The sequence below is a fragment of the Chelon labrosus genome (assembly GCF_963514085.1).
Source record: "Chelon labrosus genome assembly, chromosome: 14".
Classification (NCBI taxonomy): Eukaryota; Metazoa; Chordata; class Actinopteri; order Mugiliformes; family Mugilidae; genus Chelon; species Chelon labrosus.
Genome location: NC_140347.1, coordinates 26276812 through 26297345, shown reverse-complemented (window position 1 = coordinate 26297345; position 20534 = coordinate 26276812). Strand labels below are relative to the sequence as shown.

At 42.1% G+C, this 20534-nt stretch overlaps 1 protein-coding gene across 1 annotated transcript; it reads right to left on the bottom strand.

The window, feature by feature from the left end:
- Nucleotides 1–4726: 4726 nt before the first annotated feature.
- On the bottom strand, nt 4727–20337 carry med23 (mediator complex subunit 23). The gene is made up of 30 exons (XM_084560833.1): nt 20153–20337; nt 19833–19864; nt 19558–19645; nt 19346–19470; nt 18921–19032; nt 18507–18605; nt 18295–18396; nt 18122–18191; nt 17751–17863; nt 17576–17671; nt 13302–13508; nt 12906–13049; nt 12636–12781; nt 11955–12200; nt 11567–11709; nt 10679–10853; nt 10208–10371; nt 9972–10096; nt 9657–9862; nt 9216–9396; nt 8942–9112; nt 8563–8779; nt 8359–8468; nt 8144–8270; nt 7663–7828; nt 7494–7566; nt 7196–7410; nt 6992–7112; nt 6713–6844; nt 4727–5352 (listed from the first exon to the last, which is right to left on the bottom strand). Exons 1-30 carry the CDS (start codon nt 20201–20203, stop codon nt 5131–5133), a joined length of 4179 nt encoding a protein of 1392 aa, XP_084416959.1. The 5' UTR covers nt 20204–20337; the 3' UTR covers nt 4727–5130.
- Nucleotides 20338–20534: the final 197 nt, after the last annotated feature.

Here is a 20534-nt window from a genome sequence, read left to right as displayed (position 1 = left end):
TAAGCATCCTGCACGTTAGCTTTGATGTTAATGTGCCTTAGCCGGTGTATTACAAGAGGTTATGAAAGGCAGTCTATAAAGATAATAGGAGAAGATTGAGCTCGGTACTAAAGCTTACATAGTAAAGGAATAGAGCAGGAGTAAGTACATTGTGGGCCCAGAATACGTCCAGGATGACGCATCAAAGCTGTGCACCCGTCCATCTACACCTCATAAGCCTTATATGCAGCCACGCTATATTTAAACCAGGGCTTCCCACGCAACATTAGCGGAGCGAAACAGAGTAGCACATATGTAATGACAGCTTTACTGGACCATGCTGCGATACCAAACTCCCTGTGCGTCTGATGTCCCTCGGGCCTGCATGTTGCCACATTACATTTAGGTCCAGAGGTGAGCCACAGGCCTGACAGCACATACGCTGACCTACATCTTATAGAGAGGTCACGTGATGACTCATACGTGCACACGCAGAAATAAAACTGGGAATAAATATGTAGGGTACGTGGCATTAGCTGAAAAGTGATGTGTAATGTGTAATAAGTAACAGTTGACCTAGCATTCATGAATTTTAAATGAAGAGGATAATGATATGTTGAAAAACCCAGAATCAATATTACTCACCATGGAGACTCTCCCCTCTAAAGCCACGGAGTGAGGACGAGAAAGACTTGAATTTGCTCCGTCATGGCGATGGAAATCACCAGAGATGCTCCAGTCTCTAATGTAATTACGGAAGAGCTTGCATAATGTTCACGTAATTCAGTTACAGCTGAACTGGTGACCATGTAATATAATTGAGAAGAGGGTAATACGGGAATGATTGATTCTTGGTCTTAACCTTGTTGTTTTCATTCTTTCTAAACAGGGATTTTATCAGGACTCAAATACTGCGCTGTGGGGAATGAGGGTGGAGGGCTCAGAGTGAGGCTACAGAACGTGCACAGATCTCTCAAGACTGGAGGGAAAAGAGTGAGAAAAACACCAGAACCTGACCATTAACCTGTCACTGGCAACGAATGATGGTGTTCAAGGTTAAATCTTTGCTCTTGTTTTAGGCGTTTCATTAATCTGCCAGGAGGAAGAGTTTATTGTGAGAGCAAGGACTGGAAAGCAGAGGAAATAAATGTGGCACATTACATTTTTATTAGCTATTTTACAGCTTTTATGCTTTAGTCAAGACGGTCCCAATTCCTTTTTTTATACTAGCAGTGTGGCTTGTGGAAATTTGTTTAATGCTGTCATCAAAATGCAAATTGATTCACTGTACTGTGTTTAGCGCTAATTGGCAAATGATAGCAAAGATGCTAAACACGGTAAGTAGAATAGCTGGTAAACATTATGCAAACAGCATCACGTTAGCATGTCGATGAGCCAGAGCACAGCCTCACAGAAGTGCTATCGCAGGAGAGTAGGCGCTTCGTTTGTGGAGCTGCTGCTTCATGTGGGATTTGTTTACGTGCCACACTGAGAAGTCAGTAAAGCTGGCACGAGCAGCACACACATTCTTGAAGGAAGTAAGCGGAAGGCCTGGACAGATAGGCACCGTGTTGGTTTGGGCCTTGAACCTCAGCCAGCGCCTAGGAGTGAGGACCAGAAGTCAAACTTGACTTGAAACTTCCAGCCAGAGAAAAGACTACTTTTGAGGCGCTTTATGCTATGATATAAAGAAAGATACTACAGGCTGATGGATTTGAACCCAGAATTCCTAGCATCAGTGCTAACCACCACACCACTGTGCCACCCCAAATGACACATTTAGATGTTAAATTCTGTCTACGGAAAATCTATGAAAATTAGAGCTTATTTTATTAGATAATATCTCATATGCACATATAAAACTTGTCATATGTATAAATGATGTAATCTTAATGCAAGTAATAAAAGGGAGACGTTTCAAGGTGACTTTCTTGTAGGGTGGCTGGTTAGTGGTTTGATTCCCAAAACATGCCACATGCTGAAGTGTCCTTGAGCAAGTCACTGAACCCCCAGTTGCTCCCAGTGCACGGCATTGTTGTGTGAATGTGTGTGTGTGCTTGTGTGAGCCAATGGGTAGATGTGTCACGATGAAAGAGCTATATAAAAACAAGATCATTTACATCCTCGAGTTAACTTGTAGCCATAAATATGAACTGAACACGAATCTTTCTTCACCTCAGCCGCGAACTTACACCTAACTTACCCGTTTTATCTCCATTTAGATTCTGAAGGCTTTTACGGACGGCTTTGTTCATATATTATTCATATTTATCTAACGTTTTATTCATGAAAACATGACAAAAAAATGTAGGGTTTTTTTTCTGGCTGTTGACGGCATTCTATTATTTATGGCCTGATAAACCGGTATATCCTAAATCTCCTCAGCAACATCCTTTGACTATCAAAAAAATAAGTCTTAAAAGTTGAACATGTTCAGATATATGTGGTGGAAATGTATGCAAACAAATGCATATGTAATCAGATAACACCTTATTCCGTGTTTAAACATTTCAAAAAACTTAGAAAAATGAAAAATGAATGTAAGAAATTAGCTGGGCATGTTTCAAGGTGGTTTGCATTAGTTAAGTTAAAACCCCATATTCCCATGCAGCGTCTCCTCTTTAAGAGCCAGTCACATTTTCTTAATGCAACACTTAATTTTATTGATGATAAATTAGAAAAGGTGTTTTGAGTTTCTGCTTTGTCCACTAGTTTCGACAACAGTAACCAGTTTTTAGTGAGTGTGCATGGCGGTATGAGACTGCATCGATGCTTCAGTTCTCCCAGCACCTAAAGACACCACTTTAATTATAATTTGATTTACTCACCCAACAAATATACCCCAAGGACTCTGAATCTAGTCCTTCTCTCACCATTAGCTTCATTGCCAGTTGTCAAATGGCACAAATCCCAGATCTAACTCTCCGCCAGAACCCTAAGTGTTCCTGGCTCAAAGCTTGACTCTTCGCCAGATTTAATGGATATCTGTTTAGATTTTCTCTGGCAGAGTATCAGGGAATCTATCAAAAAGGGTCAATGAGGTCTCCAACATCTGACTCTCTATCAGCACTCCAATAACAACCGTTAGATTCACTGACTGGACAAAAAAAAATCACCACCTGGATTTAACTAAGCAAATAGGTAGGAGCCTCCTATTGGATAATTACTGCATGGGCGATTATGTTTCAGCTGGCAACAAGTTATTTAACCCCAACTGATGCAATGAGTAGCTTCTCATTTCTTAAACAACCATGCTGAAAGACACATCCTGTGGTCATGGTAAAGATGTTAGTCTGTTTGAGAAGGGTCACATCATTGGCATGGATCAAGCAGAGAAAACATATAAAGAGATTGGAGAAACTACTAAAACTGAGGAAGAAATGCAGTCGGAAAAAAATCCTGATTGATCGTGATCGGCAGTCACTTAAACGTTTGGTGAAATCAGATCCAAGAAAAACAACAGTAGAACTCAGGGCTATGTTTAATAGTGAAAGTAAGAGCATTTCCACACGTACAATGTGAAGGGAACTCAAGGGATTGGGACTGAACAGCTGTGTAGCCTTAAGAAAACCACTAATCAGTAAAGGCTAACTGGAAAAAAATGCTTCAATTTGCTAGGGAGCATAAAGATTGGACTCTGGAGCAATGGAAGATGGTCATGTGGTCTGATGAGTCCAGATTTACCCTGTTCCAGAGTGATGGGGGCATCAGGGCAAGAAGAGAGGCAGATGAAGTGATGCACCCATCATGCCTAGTGTCTACTGTACAAGCCTGTGGGGGCAGTGCTATGATCTGGGGTTGCTGCAGTTGGTCAGGTCTAGGTTCAGCAACATTATGTGTCCAAAGAATGAGGTCAGCTGACTACCTGAATATACTGAATGACCAGGTTATTCCATCAATGGATTTTTTCTTCCCTGATGGCACGGGCATATTCCAAGATGACAATGCCAGGATTCATGGGGCTCAGATTGTGAAACAGTGGTTCAGGGAGCATGAGACATCATTTTCACACATGGATTGGCCACCACAGAGTCCAGACCTTAACCTCATTGAGAATCTTTGGGATGTGCTGGAGAAGGCTTTGCGCAGTGGTCAGACTCTCCCATCATCAATACAAGATCTTGGTGATGAATGCAACACTGGATGGAAATAAATCTGGTGACATTACAGAAGCTTATCGAAACAATGTCACAGTGAATGCGTGTTGTAATCAAAGCTAAAGGCAGTCTGACAAAGTAATAGAGAGTGTGACCTTATTGTTTTGGTGCCGACTTTTTTTTTGGCTAGGCATTGTGTCTGTGAGGATTGGAGTGACTGATGTCAGGCACTAATGTTGGACTCCCCCTACTGGTGTGCAGCTACCATGTTAATGTGTTACAGAAATAAATAAATTAGTTCACTGTTCTCAGACATCGATCATGACCTGGATGAGTGTGACTCACCTAATGAAAAGGTGTCACATTAAAAGAGAGATGGGGTTAAGCCGACCTGACAGAGACAGTTTGGTATTCTCACCCAACAAAATGGCCTTTTGATAAGATAAAAAAATAAATAAAACGCTAATCCCATGTTAAAAATACATTGTTTCTGGGAGGATTCATTTGCAAAATGTTAGCATTAATGATAAATGCAACTCAGACAACATATAGTGTAAAATCACTGACATGTGCATAAAAGGCCTAAATGCAAGCATATGCACGGTCCATTGAACTGTAAGGAAACATCAACAAAAGATTTTTATTACACACATTTTTTTAATGAAGTAATAATAATGTACAATATAAAAAAGGTCTAGAAAAAAGATCCGGTCATAGTAACAATAACAACAAATACCGTGTGAGGTTCTTGAATGCACCAGGCTAAGAACTGCATATTGTACATTTTGTCTGATATTTCATTACATTTTTTGAATTGAATTGTGTCAGATCCATACATTTTTTTCCTAGACAGCCCATTGACATTTTGGAAATCCCCAAACCCATGCAGATATCAGGTTCTCATTTGTAAAGACACAATAAAACAATACAAAAAAATCCAGGAGAACTGCTAATGTTGCAAAAAACGTCAAAGAAAAAAATGCGTCTACGCTTGTGGTTCTGCGTGTCCAGGTCCACCATCCTGACTGCGACTGTGTGTGTCTACCTAGGCCACCTACATGGGCGTGTGTGTGTGCTGCGAGGCGGAGGGCGAGGCCACGGCGACGGAGGACGACAGCGAGGTGGGAGGGGGCTGAGGGGTGGAGGAGGAGGAGGAGGCGGAGGAAGCGGAGGTGGAGGCTGCAGCCGATGATGAAGTCTCTATCTTGCTGCTGTGTGTGATGAAGCGCAGACGCAGCTTCATGGCCGGACGCAACGTCATGATGATTTTCTCCACCTAGATGGATGGATGCACACAGTGAGGGGGACAAATATACAGATGTAGATCAATTAATAGATGAGTGGGAATCAATACCCAAGAGAAAGAGATAATAAAACGATTAACTTGACTGGTTTGTGCTCTGAAACAGTAAATGAAATTAGGTGCTGCATGTACTTGATTGCAGCATTTAAAAATTGTGTATAAATATTGTGTATATTGCTTTCAGTGCCAGCTTTGTCGATTAAATTTATTGCTTGAAAAGTCTATTTAAAGTCCTCTTGTCTAAGCCTCAAGTACAATGGGGAGCTGCAGTTTAATCTGCTCTTATTAAGTCTGCTGTCAGGTCTGGATAGCGGAGGGAGTTGTCTTGCAGCACTGGAGGTGATGGGTTCAAACTAAAAATGCAGAACACAGATAAGAATATAGTCTCCTGAGGAGAGTTCACAGATGTTGCGCTACTTAAAACCCTGGCTAATGAAGATGGAAGTGTTTTTCTTAATTACTATTTGGTTTTATTATTTATTAGTAGATTCTGAGGGCTACATTGTGCAAGGCTCGATCCTTGACAGATGCTGCAGCACCAAGTATAAAAAGCAGAGCACGGGCTGATCCTGGCCGCAGTTTGACCTGTCACACACACTAGGATTAGCACGGCTGATAATAAAATTACGCTGACTATGATTTACTCCTGTGCTGTGGCATTAAACTACTGATAAGCAGCAGTATTGTATGAATATGCTTCCAATGACTGTCATAGTCCGGCTGTACATGATCCTGTACAAGCAGCTTTGACTAAAGTGGCATACACAGAGGAAAAGACAAGTAGCTATGTGGCCATGAAATGTTTAAATTCTGCAGGTTGTAGCAATGACAGGCGAATGAATCTTTGGTGATGCAAAGTGAGAAGGTACCAAGTTGAACTTTAAGGTGATGTGACTGATGCACTCACAGCTCTTGCAAGGTAAAAACTCAGAACCATCATTTCTGAAACGAGCGGTATTCCCAGTGAGTTATTGTTATATATAATGGAGCTCCAAATAAGCTTGTTTCAGTCTGAAACACCTGGGGTTGTGAAATATACAAGACGGTTACCTTGGCAACCAGAGTCTGGAGCATCCACTGGCGACCAGTCTGTCGCTTAGAAAGCGACGGGCTAATCACTTTACTGTGCATGTGGAGGGTAAAAAACAGCTCTGTGTCTGTCAACGCTGAGTAGGGGTCAGTCGCTCTCCCCTTTCCCATGATCCTGCACATCAAACACTACGTAGCCTTGATGCCGCAACTATTACAGTCCCTTCCCTCTTCTAATGTAATATTTTGTAACATGCTGGTATGATTCTAGCACTGGTAACCTAAAATAAAGACATAGACTCACCTGTTCCTTCACGCTGTCTCCAGTGTACATGTACTTTATGTGATACAGGAAATCACAGATTGGGTCCATGTAGCTGAGATGTTGGCAGTGTTGGTCGACAGCCTGCAGCATCTCGTAGAAGGCCACGCCGATCTGAAATACACAAATAAATGCATATAAAACGTGTGCTAGAACCCTACACAGACAAGAACTAAGCTGTGCTTAACAAATAATCTATTCTTTCATAATATTACTGTATAATAATTGTATAATAATCTGCAGACACAGTTGTGAGTGTACCTCCAACATGCACCGTGTCCTCTCCTGTTGGAAGCGCTGCAGGAATGGCCCGACCAGGTGGTACACGTAAAGTAACTGGAACTCTGTCTGGACGATGGGCTTCAAGGTCTCTGACAGGAATCTACACAGACACACACAGTCAATGATATGAGCGTCATAAAAGGACAGGGTATCACAAGATAAATGAGAAAGAGGGGATCATACTTGGGAATCAGAGACAGCTGCCCGATGGATGAGTGATGCCAGACGGCGTGTGCTAACGCTAGCACGTAGCTGCAGTTCATTTCGCTGTAGCTTTGGTGGCAGGCTGTGAAGTCAAGCAAGGCAAAGGGATAGCCTGCCCACTCCGTCTCCGACGTCAGAGCTGGGGAGCCGATCACAGATACGATGCGGTCGTGGAGGACGATCCAGTAGGGTTCCTGGAAGAGGGCAGGAGACCGTCATAGCTGAACAAACTTAATCAATTCTAAAGGATGGTGCAGAGGGATGAGTATTTTCTTACAGGAAGCGCGGTGATCACAAGTCCAATGGCGTTCATCCAAGCTGTGATGTTCTCTCTGGGAACCAGGGGTTGGCTGAAAGGTAAAAGGAGAATGAATATTTTCATGGATAATTCTAATTATTCAGATTCGTAAACGGTCTAAAGATGATACGCCGTTTGTCCGTCGCACCTTTTCAACACAACATTGAGCAAAGCGTTGCCAACATCTTTTCCCGGCACGGCCAAAGCCATCAGCTCCACACAGGTGACGTGCAGGGCGTGAGCCGCGGGGTTGGGGAACTCATTGAACCTCCAGTCACAGTTGGGGAAAGGACCGGGTGACTTACCCGCCATGGGTGAGACAGAGTTAAGGAGGGTACAGATCACTGAGGAGGATTTGCTGGAAGCATGTGTGTGTAATTTTTCCTCATTTTAATTAGAAGGGTATTCTCTTGGTGTAGCACTGTGCACAGTGTACAGCTCTTTTAACTGAGCTTTAATCTTGTTTATTGTAACAACCCCACTGAGATGGTCTGATGATTATGACCTCTCTTTAAAGTTAACAGCCATTACGGGAGACTACAACCATCAGCAGTAAGTAAACATGTTATCTACGACCCACAAATGTGATGGATTTGTCCACCAACAGGGTGAGATTAATGAAAGGATATTGTCCACCAGGCGTCCAATCAGCTTGCAGTAGTAGGTGTCATCAGGGATCCACGTGTTATCCTCTCTGGGGTTCATGCCAAACTTCAGATAGGTTTCACTGAGGCACCAACCTGGGGTACGGTTGTCCTGGAAAATAAAACATTAAAGGATAAAAACTGCTGCCAATGTCAATCAATCTGAACTGAAACTACATACATACTGTTTCTTTGTCTACCTTTAGAGAAGACATGATGGCATGAACCAGTTTTCTCTTCAGGTTGGTTCTGTCTCTCAGGTGTCGCTCATAGTAGTGCAGGGTGTTGTACAGGTAGGTCACAGGGCGGTCTACACGCAAGTAGAGCGGCAAATCAGTGCACACAAATAATGGAGATGGCCCGACCTCCCGCTGTCTTCAGTAATACCAGTCCCCCTCACTCACCATGGAACTTGTACAGCCCTCCCAGGTGATCCAGCAGCGTTTCCAGAGACTTGGAGACGGGAAGAAGCTCCAGGAAGCGGTGGATGACGATGTCAAAGACGGGCAGGAAGCGCAGGCACACATTGCCAAAGTAGATTGGCAGGTACTGAGGCTGCAGCTGCATGGGAGGGTTGACTTGGTCTGCGAGACCCTCAAAGTACAACTTCTCTGGGTATTTCTGGCAAGAGAAGAACCGTCAGACTCACTTTAAATTCCCTTTTCTGATCAGTCCTAGCTGGAATGTGTTCAGACTTTTAGTTTGATCTGTTATCTACAAATGGAACGATGTAACTCAACCTATCAATTTCTGATCTAAAATCCTGTTCTTTTACACGTGTACCTTGTGGTAGTTCATGTGCTTGTTGTGCCAGTCACTCTGCAGCCAGTGCTCAGGAGCGTTCTCCTTGACAAAATCATTGACTCGGTTCCTAAAGTCATTGGGCTTCAGCAGCAGCAGCTGGATTATGAAGTAGCAAACCTGAGCCTCGTTTCCCTCATGGCTACGCATAGCCTGGAGGTGGAGGAGAAGAGCGGTGAGGCTCACAGTCCCTCATCACATTTACAGAAGGAGTATTGAATAAGTGAAAGTGAACAGTGTGGCTGCATGTCCTCACCAGACACAGAATGAGTCTATCCAGCGTGACAATGTTGTACTTCCAGACCATGTCATTGAGGATTTCAATGCACTTGTTGAGCTGCTGTCCGCCAGCTGACGTTGAGAACTCGTAGACGAGGAAGTCCGCAAAAGTGCGCACGTGAGCCACCAGTGCACGCGCGCCGATCCGTTCCAAGACCCTGAGGGACAAAAATAAATGAATAAATAAATCAAGCTGCAGTAAGCTCATCATCCAACAATAAACCTGCTCTCTCCCTCTGGATCAATTAGTCACAGATGCAGTTAAGAGACTTAAGAAAATATCCCCACTGCCCAATTAATGTAAATGTAAATGCTCTACATCAGTGGTGAGATACATCATTAACACATGCATCATTACAATACACAATATATTATGCTGCGTGTGGAACTTTAGGGACACGAAACAGTAACACCAGACCTGAAGCCAATCTGGTTTATGTGGTCTGTTTCCAGCAGCATCTTCCACAGCAGACAGAGGAACAGTGGAGGTGAGCCCTGCAAGGAGAAGTGGGTAATGATGTCGTTCTCAATGGCCATTGACTTCCACTTCCTGTACTCCTCTTCCACGTTCTTCTTCAGGTTGAAACGAGACTCCTGAGCGACGTTGTTCTGCTTGAAGAATGCCTGAGGCGAAGACAAATGTGTAGGAGTCATTATGACAACACTAATTTGTAGTGAGAGAAAAAGAAGTAGATCGCACTTTTCATCATTTTAAAAGTCATCATCACTGTACCTGTAGTGGAGCAGGGAAGCAGGACAGTGTGTGTGAGGCCCAGTTATGGGGCGTGAAGGTCATGATGGTCTGAAGGATGTCTTTACACCAAGTGCCATGGATAGAGTCGGACCCTGTGAAAAAGTCTACACGGACACAAAGTGGATTTTAATTAGGAAGCATGTAAGAGAAAGACAAAAGTGTGAATGGAAAGAGAAAGAGACAGATCTGAAAAGTAGATCCGGGCAGGGAGCTACCAGTGACGTGTGTGGCTCTGGCCAGGGTCAGGATCAGAGCGCGATTCAGCTCCTCGGACTCGGCTGACAGAACCGTCTTTGGGTCGTTGAGGAAGCGGGTGAACTGAGGCTGCACCTCTGAACTCCCCAACGCTGTGATCAACCGCAGAGCTGTGCTCTCAACACTGAGGGAAGAGACACAAGGACAGTGAGACGGATAATAACAGATATCATTAATCACCTTGAGGATTTATTGATGAGTCCTCACAATAAAAAAAAAAAAACCTTTACAATGTCGTAGAAAAGCTCTGCACTAGAAAGACTAGTTTTGAAGTCTTGTTTTAAAGTTGCATTTACACCTTTTTCCTTTCAAAAGCATACAGTCAACAAAATATGTTATATCTCAATCCACCTGCAGCTAATTTATTAGTCCGTATAATAGCATGTATTTTGGATATACTGTATGGGAGTGTGGGTGTGTGTGCACATTACCACAGATGCAGCTGGTTCTGGTTGGTCTGCGGTACGGCAGCCAGACTGTGCAGGTGACTCAGCAGCTGGACTCTGTAGTGTGGCTGGATGTGGTGCATCCTGTAGCTGAACATCTCCAGTAAGGTGTGAAGGATTCCCCACGCGTGAGACTTAAAAACGTTGGGCAACAACTGACCTGAGGAGGCAGAGTGTGTCTCATTATTCAGCATGTTTCCGGAGAGACCAATTCATTTCTATTCATAATGTAACCCACAGGGCATGTGGTAATGACTGAACAGAAATTAGGCTAGGGCATGCTGGAAGAATGTAACACTTGCAAATTCTGTACGAGCTCACACATCATTTGATTTATTTGTTAATAACTCTCATGTTCAGGGAGATAATTACAAGAGGACGTGGAAATCAACAGCATAACTGAGATAAACCTACAGCCTCATTAAATGACACTGAAATGAGGAAGTCAATGAATATTGTTAATAATATAAACATGCACATAAATAAAACCTTTCCAGGAGCTTGGCTTCGGAGATGTCTCATTAAACAGTTCTTTAATGTATTTTGTGACTCCACTGAACTGTGTCTGACATCTTTATTCTGGTTATAGGTAGGACATTTTACTGCAAACAAGACACAGGTTAATTAAATGTCCTTCTCTCTTTCTCATCGTTTTTCCTGGCGTACTTCTGATACAAATTATCACTGCTTCTAAAACGTGTGAGATATTTCCGTACACACTTCTTTGGCAGAACATTATGATGGTCTCGGACAGCTAGATTCCAGCCTGCATCCTTTGCTGTATGTCACCCTCCATTTTTATGTCCCTCTCTGCTAGCAGTTATCAAAATAAAGACATGGAAGCCCAAAGACCAGCTTTAAAGATGTACTCACTGATGAATCCTTTGATGCCCAGTGACTCGATTTCCATGTAGACCAACAGTCTGCTGTAGGTCTCTACCAGAGCGGGGGCCAGGGCAATGCTGGACTTGGCATGGGCCAACTTGATCACACGTGTGGCGATGCTGTGGATCAGACTGGAGACGAACAAAAAAGACAATGAAAAAAGGACAGTTAAACAAATTCTCTGTGTTCCTCTCTGATTTTTAGCAATGGATCATTTTTCCCACATTTGTTCAATAAAACTTTATTTACACAGTGTCAATAACAAGCAAAACTCTCTCAAGATGCTGGAACCAAGACCCTGAAACCCCCAGAGCAGCATGAAGGCAGAGGCCAGGAGCACAGATTTATCTGCCCTCTGCTCCTCTTGTTTCCCTACCTCATCTTTGCATGTACAGTGAGCGAATCCAGCAGATTCATGGGCAGAGGAGTGACCGATCCTGATGCCATGCAGTTGGTGCCGGGCAGGTTGATCCTCATCGATCCGTTTCCGTAGATGGTTTCCACCAGGACACCCATTGGCAGTGTGAAGCACTCAGAGTTGGTGCTGTAGGCGTTACACAGCAGGGCGATCTTATAGTCGGACATGCCCAGGGTCTTGTTGCGCAATGACTGCTGAAGGAACCTAAGAAAGAAAGAGGAAAGTTAGATTATAACAGCAAAGTAAGATTATCATGTTGCACATAAAGCCTGTTTAAATTCTGGTACACTTTGGTTGGGACTCAGGTTTTATTCAGCTGTTCACAAGATAAAGTATTTGGGGTTAAAACAGATTCAAACCACTTACTGGTGGCTCAGGTTAAAGATCTAAGGCAATTCCTAAAGTCAAGTATATACTTTGGAATTCAAGAATCGTGTAAAACCAAGGTAGTGGGAATCTCTATAGCTTGAAAAAAAACCACGTGATCTGTGTCTAAATATATAAAAATATCTGCTTTATTCACCCACATTCAAGTGTGCATATTCAGAATCCTAGTTGCACACAGGTGACAATATTATTTTAACATTAGGATGTAAAATTGGACACAAGGTGCATAATGTAAGGATTAAACGAACATACTCATGGTGCAGTTTCAGAGAGTGTGGTATGGGTATCTGCAGCTTGGAGTTGTCGTTCTGGGCTTTGCGGTTCAGGTGGATCCAGATGCAGGTCATGGCAAATGAATGGGTCGACTGGGGCTTGTTAATGTCAGGAACTGGAATACACTGAAGACCAACAACACAAAGGTTGGAACACATTAGTTTCATTTACCACCGCAGCCAAATAAAACTGAATAAAAGAAAATGGGACATTATTAGTGGTAATAATGATGTCTTGGAAGACGTGTACCTCTTTTTCTGGGTAAAGCAGATCAAAGAGCTTCATGACTGGTAGGAAGTCGGCTAATGCGTTCTTCTGGATGCTTCCTGATATGAACTGCAGCAGGACCCACATCAGGTGATCTCTCCCTTTAATAAGGCCTCTGCCTGCAAGCTGAAGAGAAAGAACTGTTAAAAATACATTATATATTATATGATTTCTTCCCTTAAATCCTCTGCCTCTTATAATCCTCCCAAACACTGCCTTTCAGCTGCTACACTTTGCTGGATTCACATTAAAAACAGAATTCCTTTTATAGATTTCCATTTTTAATATACGTTATCTCCCGTCTTGTCTTTAAATAGCTCAACTTTTCTGTTTTACACTAGTGCCACCATTAACCTTCCTCATTGTCCTTCCTTTTACCTTTTGATGTAGCGACAGCACCATGTGAGGGAAGCTTGCAAACTGAAACAACACAAAGAAGATGAGCTGGGAGGAGAGGTGCTGCCACAGCAACTGGCTGGTTCCTCCGATGTCAGCGTCAAAGTGTTCCTCGGTCTCCGAGCGCTCCATGGCGTACACCACCAGGTCCACCAGCTGCTCCTCCAGCACTGGGCAACGCTGCTTATGCTGGGAGGGGAGGAGGGGAGTGTTAAAGGATAAAGAAAATGGTAGGCAGGGGGGCAGAGGAGGTCAAACAGAAGAAAGAAAGAAAGAAAGAAAGAAAGAAAGAAAGGGAGCAAAGGGAGAATGAGAGAAACATTTTCATTAAAATACATCACATTCAAAGGTTTATGGTGATTGCTGCTTCAACTTATAAAACATTTTCCATCCCTTGCATGCAGAACTGCATCTCCTTCCTGCCTCTGTCATCTGGGTACATGATATCCCACATCCTTCAATATTATAGCAGTATTCTTCCGGTGTAGTTTAAACATATGTTGAATTTTCCACAGCTCAAGTTCTTGCAGTAACAAATCACAGACTCATGGGTGATATTTAAGATTCATTTGAGATTCAGCTGCCTAGCAGCCCAGACTCACAATCTAATCTAAACAAATCCAAGGGATCAATTGGTCAATAAGAACATTTCAAAAAGCTAATAGCTTTGAGAATATCCAGCCAAATTGAGATATAAACCAGTGTGCCAACTTACAGAAGTACATTTACAGGACTGCTGATTATTTTGCATTTGCTAATATACTGCTGAGACTTCCATATGTAAAGAAGGGCAGGGGTTTGATTAGAGGTGGGTTGAGAGATGAAAGGAAGAAAGGAAAGAAGGAAAGTAAAGGGAAAGTCAGAAAAATGGCTGGGAGTAGGGTTGGGTTAGCGGCGAGGGGGAGAGACGAGGAGGCATAGTGATGGGAAGGCAGGTTAACTGCATCTTAAAGCCCCAATCAGGACTGATTTCCTGCACAGTTTCAAAAACCTTAACTTCCAGATAAACAGTCTGTATTCCGTTTCTATTCTGCTGCCTGGCTTAGTTGATGTATTTTGTCACAAAGATGTACATAAAGATGGACAAGCTCCATGTCAGCTCCTTAAGAGTGAAGCCAAAGCATGTTGAGCTCCACCTGGTGGCCGGCTGCAGTATAGGTCATACAGCTCACCTCTATGTTAGGAGATAGAAATAAACTAAAACATCAAAGTAAATGTAGTAAAAATAAAAAGATATGCAATTAAAAAAAATTAACACTGTCATTTTAATATTTACCCAGGGGGGTAAACTTTAATACAAACACCACTGACAGAGTAGGAGTGAAGATTTCACAACTAGACTCATACCAAACGCAACAACAGAGTCCTCGTTGACTTAGAAAGGGATTGAACAGCACAGCACAACACGGCACAAAGAAGTACAACACAGCACTTAACAGCAACCCAAACAGAGCCACACCGTCCTGCATGCAGACTAACAGGCCTGGGGAGGTTAGTGTGATTGGGAGGTAGAAGAGGAGGTGAGAGGCTGACCATCACGTCTTTTACGGGCCCTCGGTACAAATTCTCTTCTTCTGCACCCAAACACACTCACACACATGCTCAGAGAGAGAAAGAGAGAGGGCAACAAAAAGACAGAGGAAAAAGAGAAAATAATCCACAGGCATATCTTCTCTCTACAAAAACAAAATCACTCAAAACCAACGATAAAACCATACCAGCAGCTGCTCTGTAATCTCACCTATCATCAACACCCCAACCTATTACCAACCCTGATGTGCCGGGATGTTCTTTATTTATTTCTAGTCCATAACTAAAGCATGCGATCTGTCAGCCACTGAGCAATTAGCTTTTAATTTCACAGTGCTGGTGTTTAAAGTGTATCCTTTTTGCGATGGCAACATTCACCACAAACAAAAGTTAAATGACATGTTGGACAAAGCCTGGGTGTCTGGGTTCAATACATCAATTTAGTCTGTCCCCAGTTGATTAATTGAAAAACAAGCTGAAAATGCAATAAAGCATTGCAGTCTATATGTAGACTCTTTTGTTAGAGATCAATTGTTGCAGCACTCCATTTCAGTTCACATCACATTACCCTGTTTATCATCCTGAGGGGAGAACTGAAGAAGGAATTTATTCCTTAGGTCATGAAGGAGCTCACTAATGAACGTCAATGTACAACTTGAAGATGACTAATAAAAAGCCTCAAACAAACTACGGCCTTCAATTTATCGAGTTTAACGCATTAAGGCAGACAGCCATTCAGATACACTCAACACCTGACCTGGGCAAAACAATGATGAAGCACTTTAAAATGACAACAAAGCAAGGTGAAAACTGAGGAGGACTAGATGGTGTGTGCAAAACTGTCCAAAGTCATCTGCTAGATGCAGTTTTCATTTTCTGAAAACAAAAATATCAGCCCATCTTAAACCTGATATAATAATATTGTTTTTTAGTTTGACAGCCTGTTCTCAGCTAGTGAATATGATCGGAACAACGTATGTAACTAATCAAGTTAAGGCCACTCTTTGGTCAAACGTTTGCCCAGGACAGCACAACAGAAAGCAGCAGCAGGCCCGACACAGGAGGACCCGGCTAACAACAGGCAAGCACCAGACTACATCCATACATGCAGTGCAGCAGGACTTGAAATGTCAGCAGCAGGGTTTGAAGACAGAAATAATTAGCTTGCTATCTGGAAATGAACAAATGCAACTGATCGGTTTCAGTTAGCTCAGCTGACATTAACGATCAGTCCAGGGTTGGAAAATAAAAATCTTGATGGCTGTGTGAGGGTTACACCACAGCGGGGCACATATGCAGCAAATGAGGTGTCGTAAATATTAACATAACTAGAAAGGAAGATAAATTTAAGCAGTAAGCGCTAATGATCTGTTTACACCATGAAAACAACTGAGCTGACTTCCTTAGTGTTCCCCGTCTACGAGCATTGGTGGCAGCAGTTACTGATTGTGGGCATATCTCATTTATTAATTAAACAAATTCCTGGGTACTTGTTTGCTTGTGCCAAGACCACCATGTATTAAGCAGATATTGAATATTAGCAGAAGATATTGACCATCTGTGGCTCCAATAAATACATTTAGATATCTTCTTTATTAGGGTAGGGTAGGGTAGGGTAGGGTAGCATGCAAAGCAAACTAATATTACAGAAAATGCGACAGGAAGCTATTATACTGGCACGGCACGCTAAAATTAAACAAATCATCCAACGCTTAATGATCCATAATCTGCCTGCCAGCCCATTAATCATCTTATTTTGAATCTTTCATATTTATCTACCTCTCTAATTGTGTGTATTTATTTAACTACACCTGTCCGCTTGTTATATCTCTATGAAGCCCTGCTGTGTCCATCTCAAGCTCTGTAGCATTTGTCTTCCATTTCAAGTTCTTTATTCGTCCGGTTCCCCTTTTTGGACATCGGCGTTACTCAAAAGCTAAGCGTCCAACGGGCTGGTTAGTCGGTAGGTCAGGTGACCAGGAAGAGGAACAACGACATACCTGGGCAATGTTCAGAGTCTAGAGAGCGCATGGCAGAGAGACAGACAAACACAACACACAACCAGAGGACAAAAGAGAGAGAAAAGGGAGAGAAACAAAGAAAGAAAGAAACATAGAGGGGGGAAAAGGAGAGACAGAGAGAAAGTGGTGACTAAGGAGCTAGGTAGTTCACTGTCTGTTCAGCACAGTTAGCATCAACTCAGCCAACTCAAACATCAAAAGCAGATTTTGGATTATTTATAAAGAAATATCCTCATATAACTATGAAGTTATTGCTTTGTGTTAGCAGGAAAACTGAATGAAATGTCTGGACACAATGACAGCTGGTCAAAGTGTGTTGATGGCTGAGCTGAAACTACATGAACCCAACAGGGCAAACTGACACCGGTGCATTATGGGTCAAGCTCACAGCATTGCTTTAAATATAGTCTTATATAGGAGTGTTGCAAAGGAAACAAAGGAAAAGACAGGTGATAGGGAGAGTGAATTAGTGAGGGTGACAAAAGAGGATAAAATAAATAAATCTAAGAAAAGTAAAAAAATTGACCAAGTGAAAATTATCACGACAAACAGAAACTCAATGATAAACAAGGCAAAAAGGAAGAAAAATGGGAGGTAAAGCAGAGAAAAATGAGTGGTGAATAGAAAGAGTGAAAGGGACAAGAGTGGTGAGGACAGATGGAAGTTCTTGTATGGGGGCAAAAGCAGAAGAGGAGTTTGATTTACCTGTTTGTTGAGTCCTAACATGTTGCACACCATCTCTCTGGAGTACGGCTGTTCCAGCACATAGCGTAGCAAGCCTGTCTGTGGCTCAAACAGGTCCTATGTGCAAAAACAAACACATTACTACCACTTCTGTAGATGTGTAAATGTGTGTGTAGCCTGTGTGTACCTATGTTACCTTGTCAAATGGCAGCATGCCTCTCAGAGGGAAGCGGAGAGTGGTGGGGTCTAATTTCCAGGAGTTACAGATGGCCCCGCTGTTATTCACCACTGGTAACAGACTACATCGTCCTACAGGCACACATGTTCACTCAAGAAATTACTTGGGATACATATTGGAATTGCATTATGTAATTTATATTGTATAAATATTGATTACGTCCTTTTCTTCAGTGTTTCTTTCTATTAATTTGGATGAATTAATATACTACAGTAGTAGTAGTTAGTCCGAAATGTTTCAGCAAAGCATGGCAAAGAGAAATTGCAGAAAACCAGAGTGTAAAACAAAACTTAAATAAAACAAAAATCTTGTGTTTTTGAGTCTCTTACCACAGATGGAGTTGATTCTGGCTGTGGGTCTGAAACTGTCCACAAAGTCTGATATTAAACTGCCCAGAAGCTACAAGTGAGAGAGAAAATATTGGAAATAATAAGAGAAAACAGTGCCAGACACACATCCACATAGTTGCACACATATGCACAGACAAAAAACACACACTGACCCAGTGTGACAGCTGCCCCTCTGGATACAGTTTTCTGATTTCTGTGATAGCAAAGTAGGCCGGCAGGAGGCAGGCATTTCTGTCCAGAATATATTCCACCACCTGAAAAATTAGCAAAGATAAAAACTGAAGCAGACATTTGGGGCCATCAAAGTCAAAAATATTAAATTAAAATAATCTATTTAATACGTGGACGGTAGAAAGACAAGTACCTCTCTGGCTGCCAGAAGCTGTTGAACTATAGCTGAACTGACAGTGGTAGGAACGGTTTGAATCTTATCCAGGACAGCTTTCAACAGGTCGCGAACACCCTGACACACAGACAGTTTGAAACATATCTTTAATATTTCATTTCTTCAGAAAGCTTAAAATGAACAATGCATTTATAATATTTTAGAATTCATGATGAAGACAAGAAGAAAATCTGGATTAACACTTTAAGATACCGGTCTACAAATAGAGGAGGATGATTTCTGGAGAAATGGCAACCATGGATACTATGACAATGACAAATAAATTACTATATTACTATGCAAACAGTATTGACAGCTTTTTTTATCGTTGAGCTTGTGGAAGAACTGTGTCATCTGTGCCTGTGTGTGTTTAAGCATTTTTGTGTCGGAGACCTTGTAGTCCACCCCTCCGATGATCTTCCTGATCAGTTTGAAAGTCAGCGCCCACAACTGAGTCCTCTCCCACTCCAAACTATCTGAGCTTATCAGAGCTACACACACCATCCTGAAACAGACAGATTCATGAGATGATTAAGACCAATTATCAGACATAATAAATGAGATTCTATATAATACTACAATAATAACATTAACGTATATATCACAGATTTAAACATGGCAAGAGCAGATACATGTTAAAGGTGCTTCTTGAAATACTATTTTTTTGAAGGGTGGAAACCATAAAGAACATTCATTCATTAATTTTTATAATACATTTTGATAATACAGCATAAACAAGGATCACATTTTTTAAATTACATTACCAGTTCAAATATTAAGTAAAGCCACACAGTAGGCGAATGAGTGAGTGAGTATACCTGGGCGTTAACAGACTGGTCTCCACAGCCATTGCTAGACAGTCGTACAGGAAGGAGATCCTTTTGGGACTGTGTTGGCTGTGTATAAAACGCACTATCCATTGTACACACTGTTCGTGGGACTCCTGCAGAAAGACAAGGAGGCAATTGAAAAACATGGAGCTAATCATCCATCATTGTGAGTGCGAGCATGTGTGTGTGTTAGTAGAAACCTGTGGTAGGGTTCCCCAGTAGTGTCTGAAGGCTCCAAGGCAACTGATCAGTTTAGTCCTCTCATCCTCTGGTGTGTCCATAAACATGCTACAAACACAGACCAGATTTCAGCCTGTGGCATTCTCATTTTATGCTGTACATTTTAATATAAGATTAAACCTACAGCTATGTCTGAAAACAGACGTGGCAGCATATGACAATGTAGCATTACAGCTTTTAACTATGTAACTACAAAATATAAGGCGGTGTGAAGGTGAGTTTGTGACCATCTTACCCAGCAAATGCCTCTTCTATCATCTCAGTTTTCTGCACAACGGAGGAAAATAATAAAATTAAGAAATGACTGTGTTGACGACATACAACTGCTAAAGTCTCTCTTTGTCAGTTAGTGATGAGAAGATCAATTTTAGCTACCAACAAGCTAGCTGGATAACTGTATTTTCAGAAGAAGAACACTCTCGTTATGTTTTTGTATCACCTATTAGCAAAACAAAGTTGAAAAACTGGTGAATACTGCTAGAATATGCTAACGTTATCTGAAATGCTAATTCATGTTAGCATAGCTGTAAATCAGTTTGTGAAAATGCAAGTTACCACAACATCTTCAAAGATGCTCTGCAGCTGCGTCTCCATCGAAAGCGCCATGTCTGCAACAACAAGGGCCAACGTTTAACGCAACATCTCAAAAATCAGTCAGCTTACTCCTTCAGCAGGGCACAGACAATACTGTCAGCGCGCTACATGCTAACAGACACCAGAAGGAATACCGCGAGATGCGCAACGGCAAAAACAATCCGGGCATGCATCAGCGCCACAAGCTGAACAGTTCCGCTTACATTTCATACATAATCATGCCTCGGCTATTTACCAATAACAATATCCAATAATTGTAATATTCCAATTTCTTTTACAAATATGTATTACAGAGCGTATAATTCAGTTAAGTTTTTTTATTTTTTTAAATCCATGTTTAGAA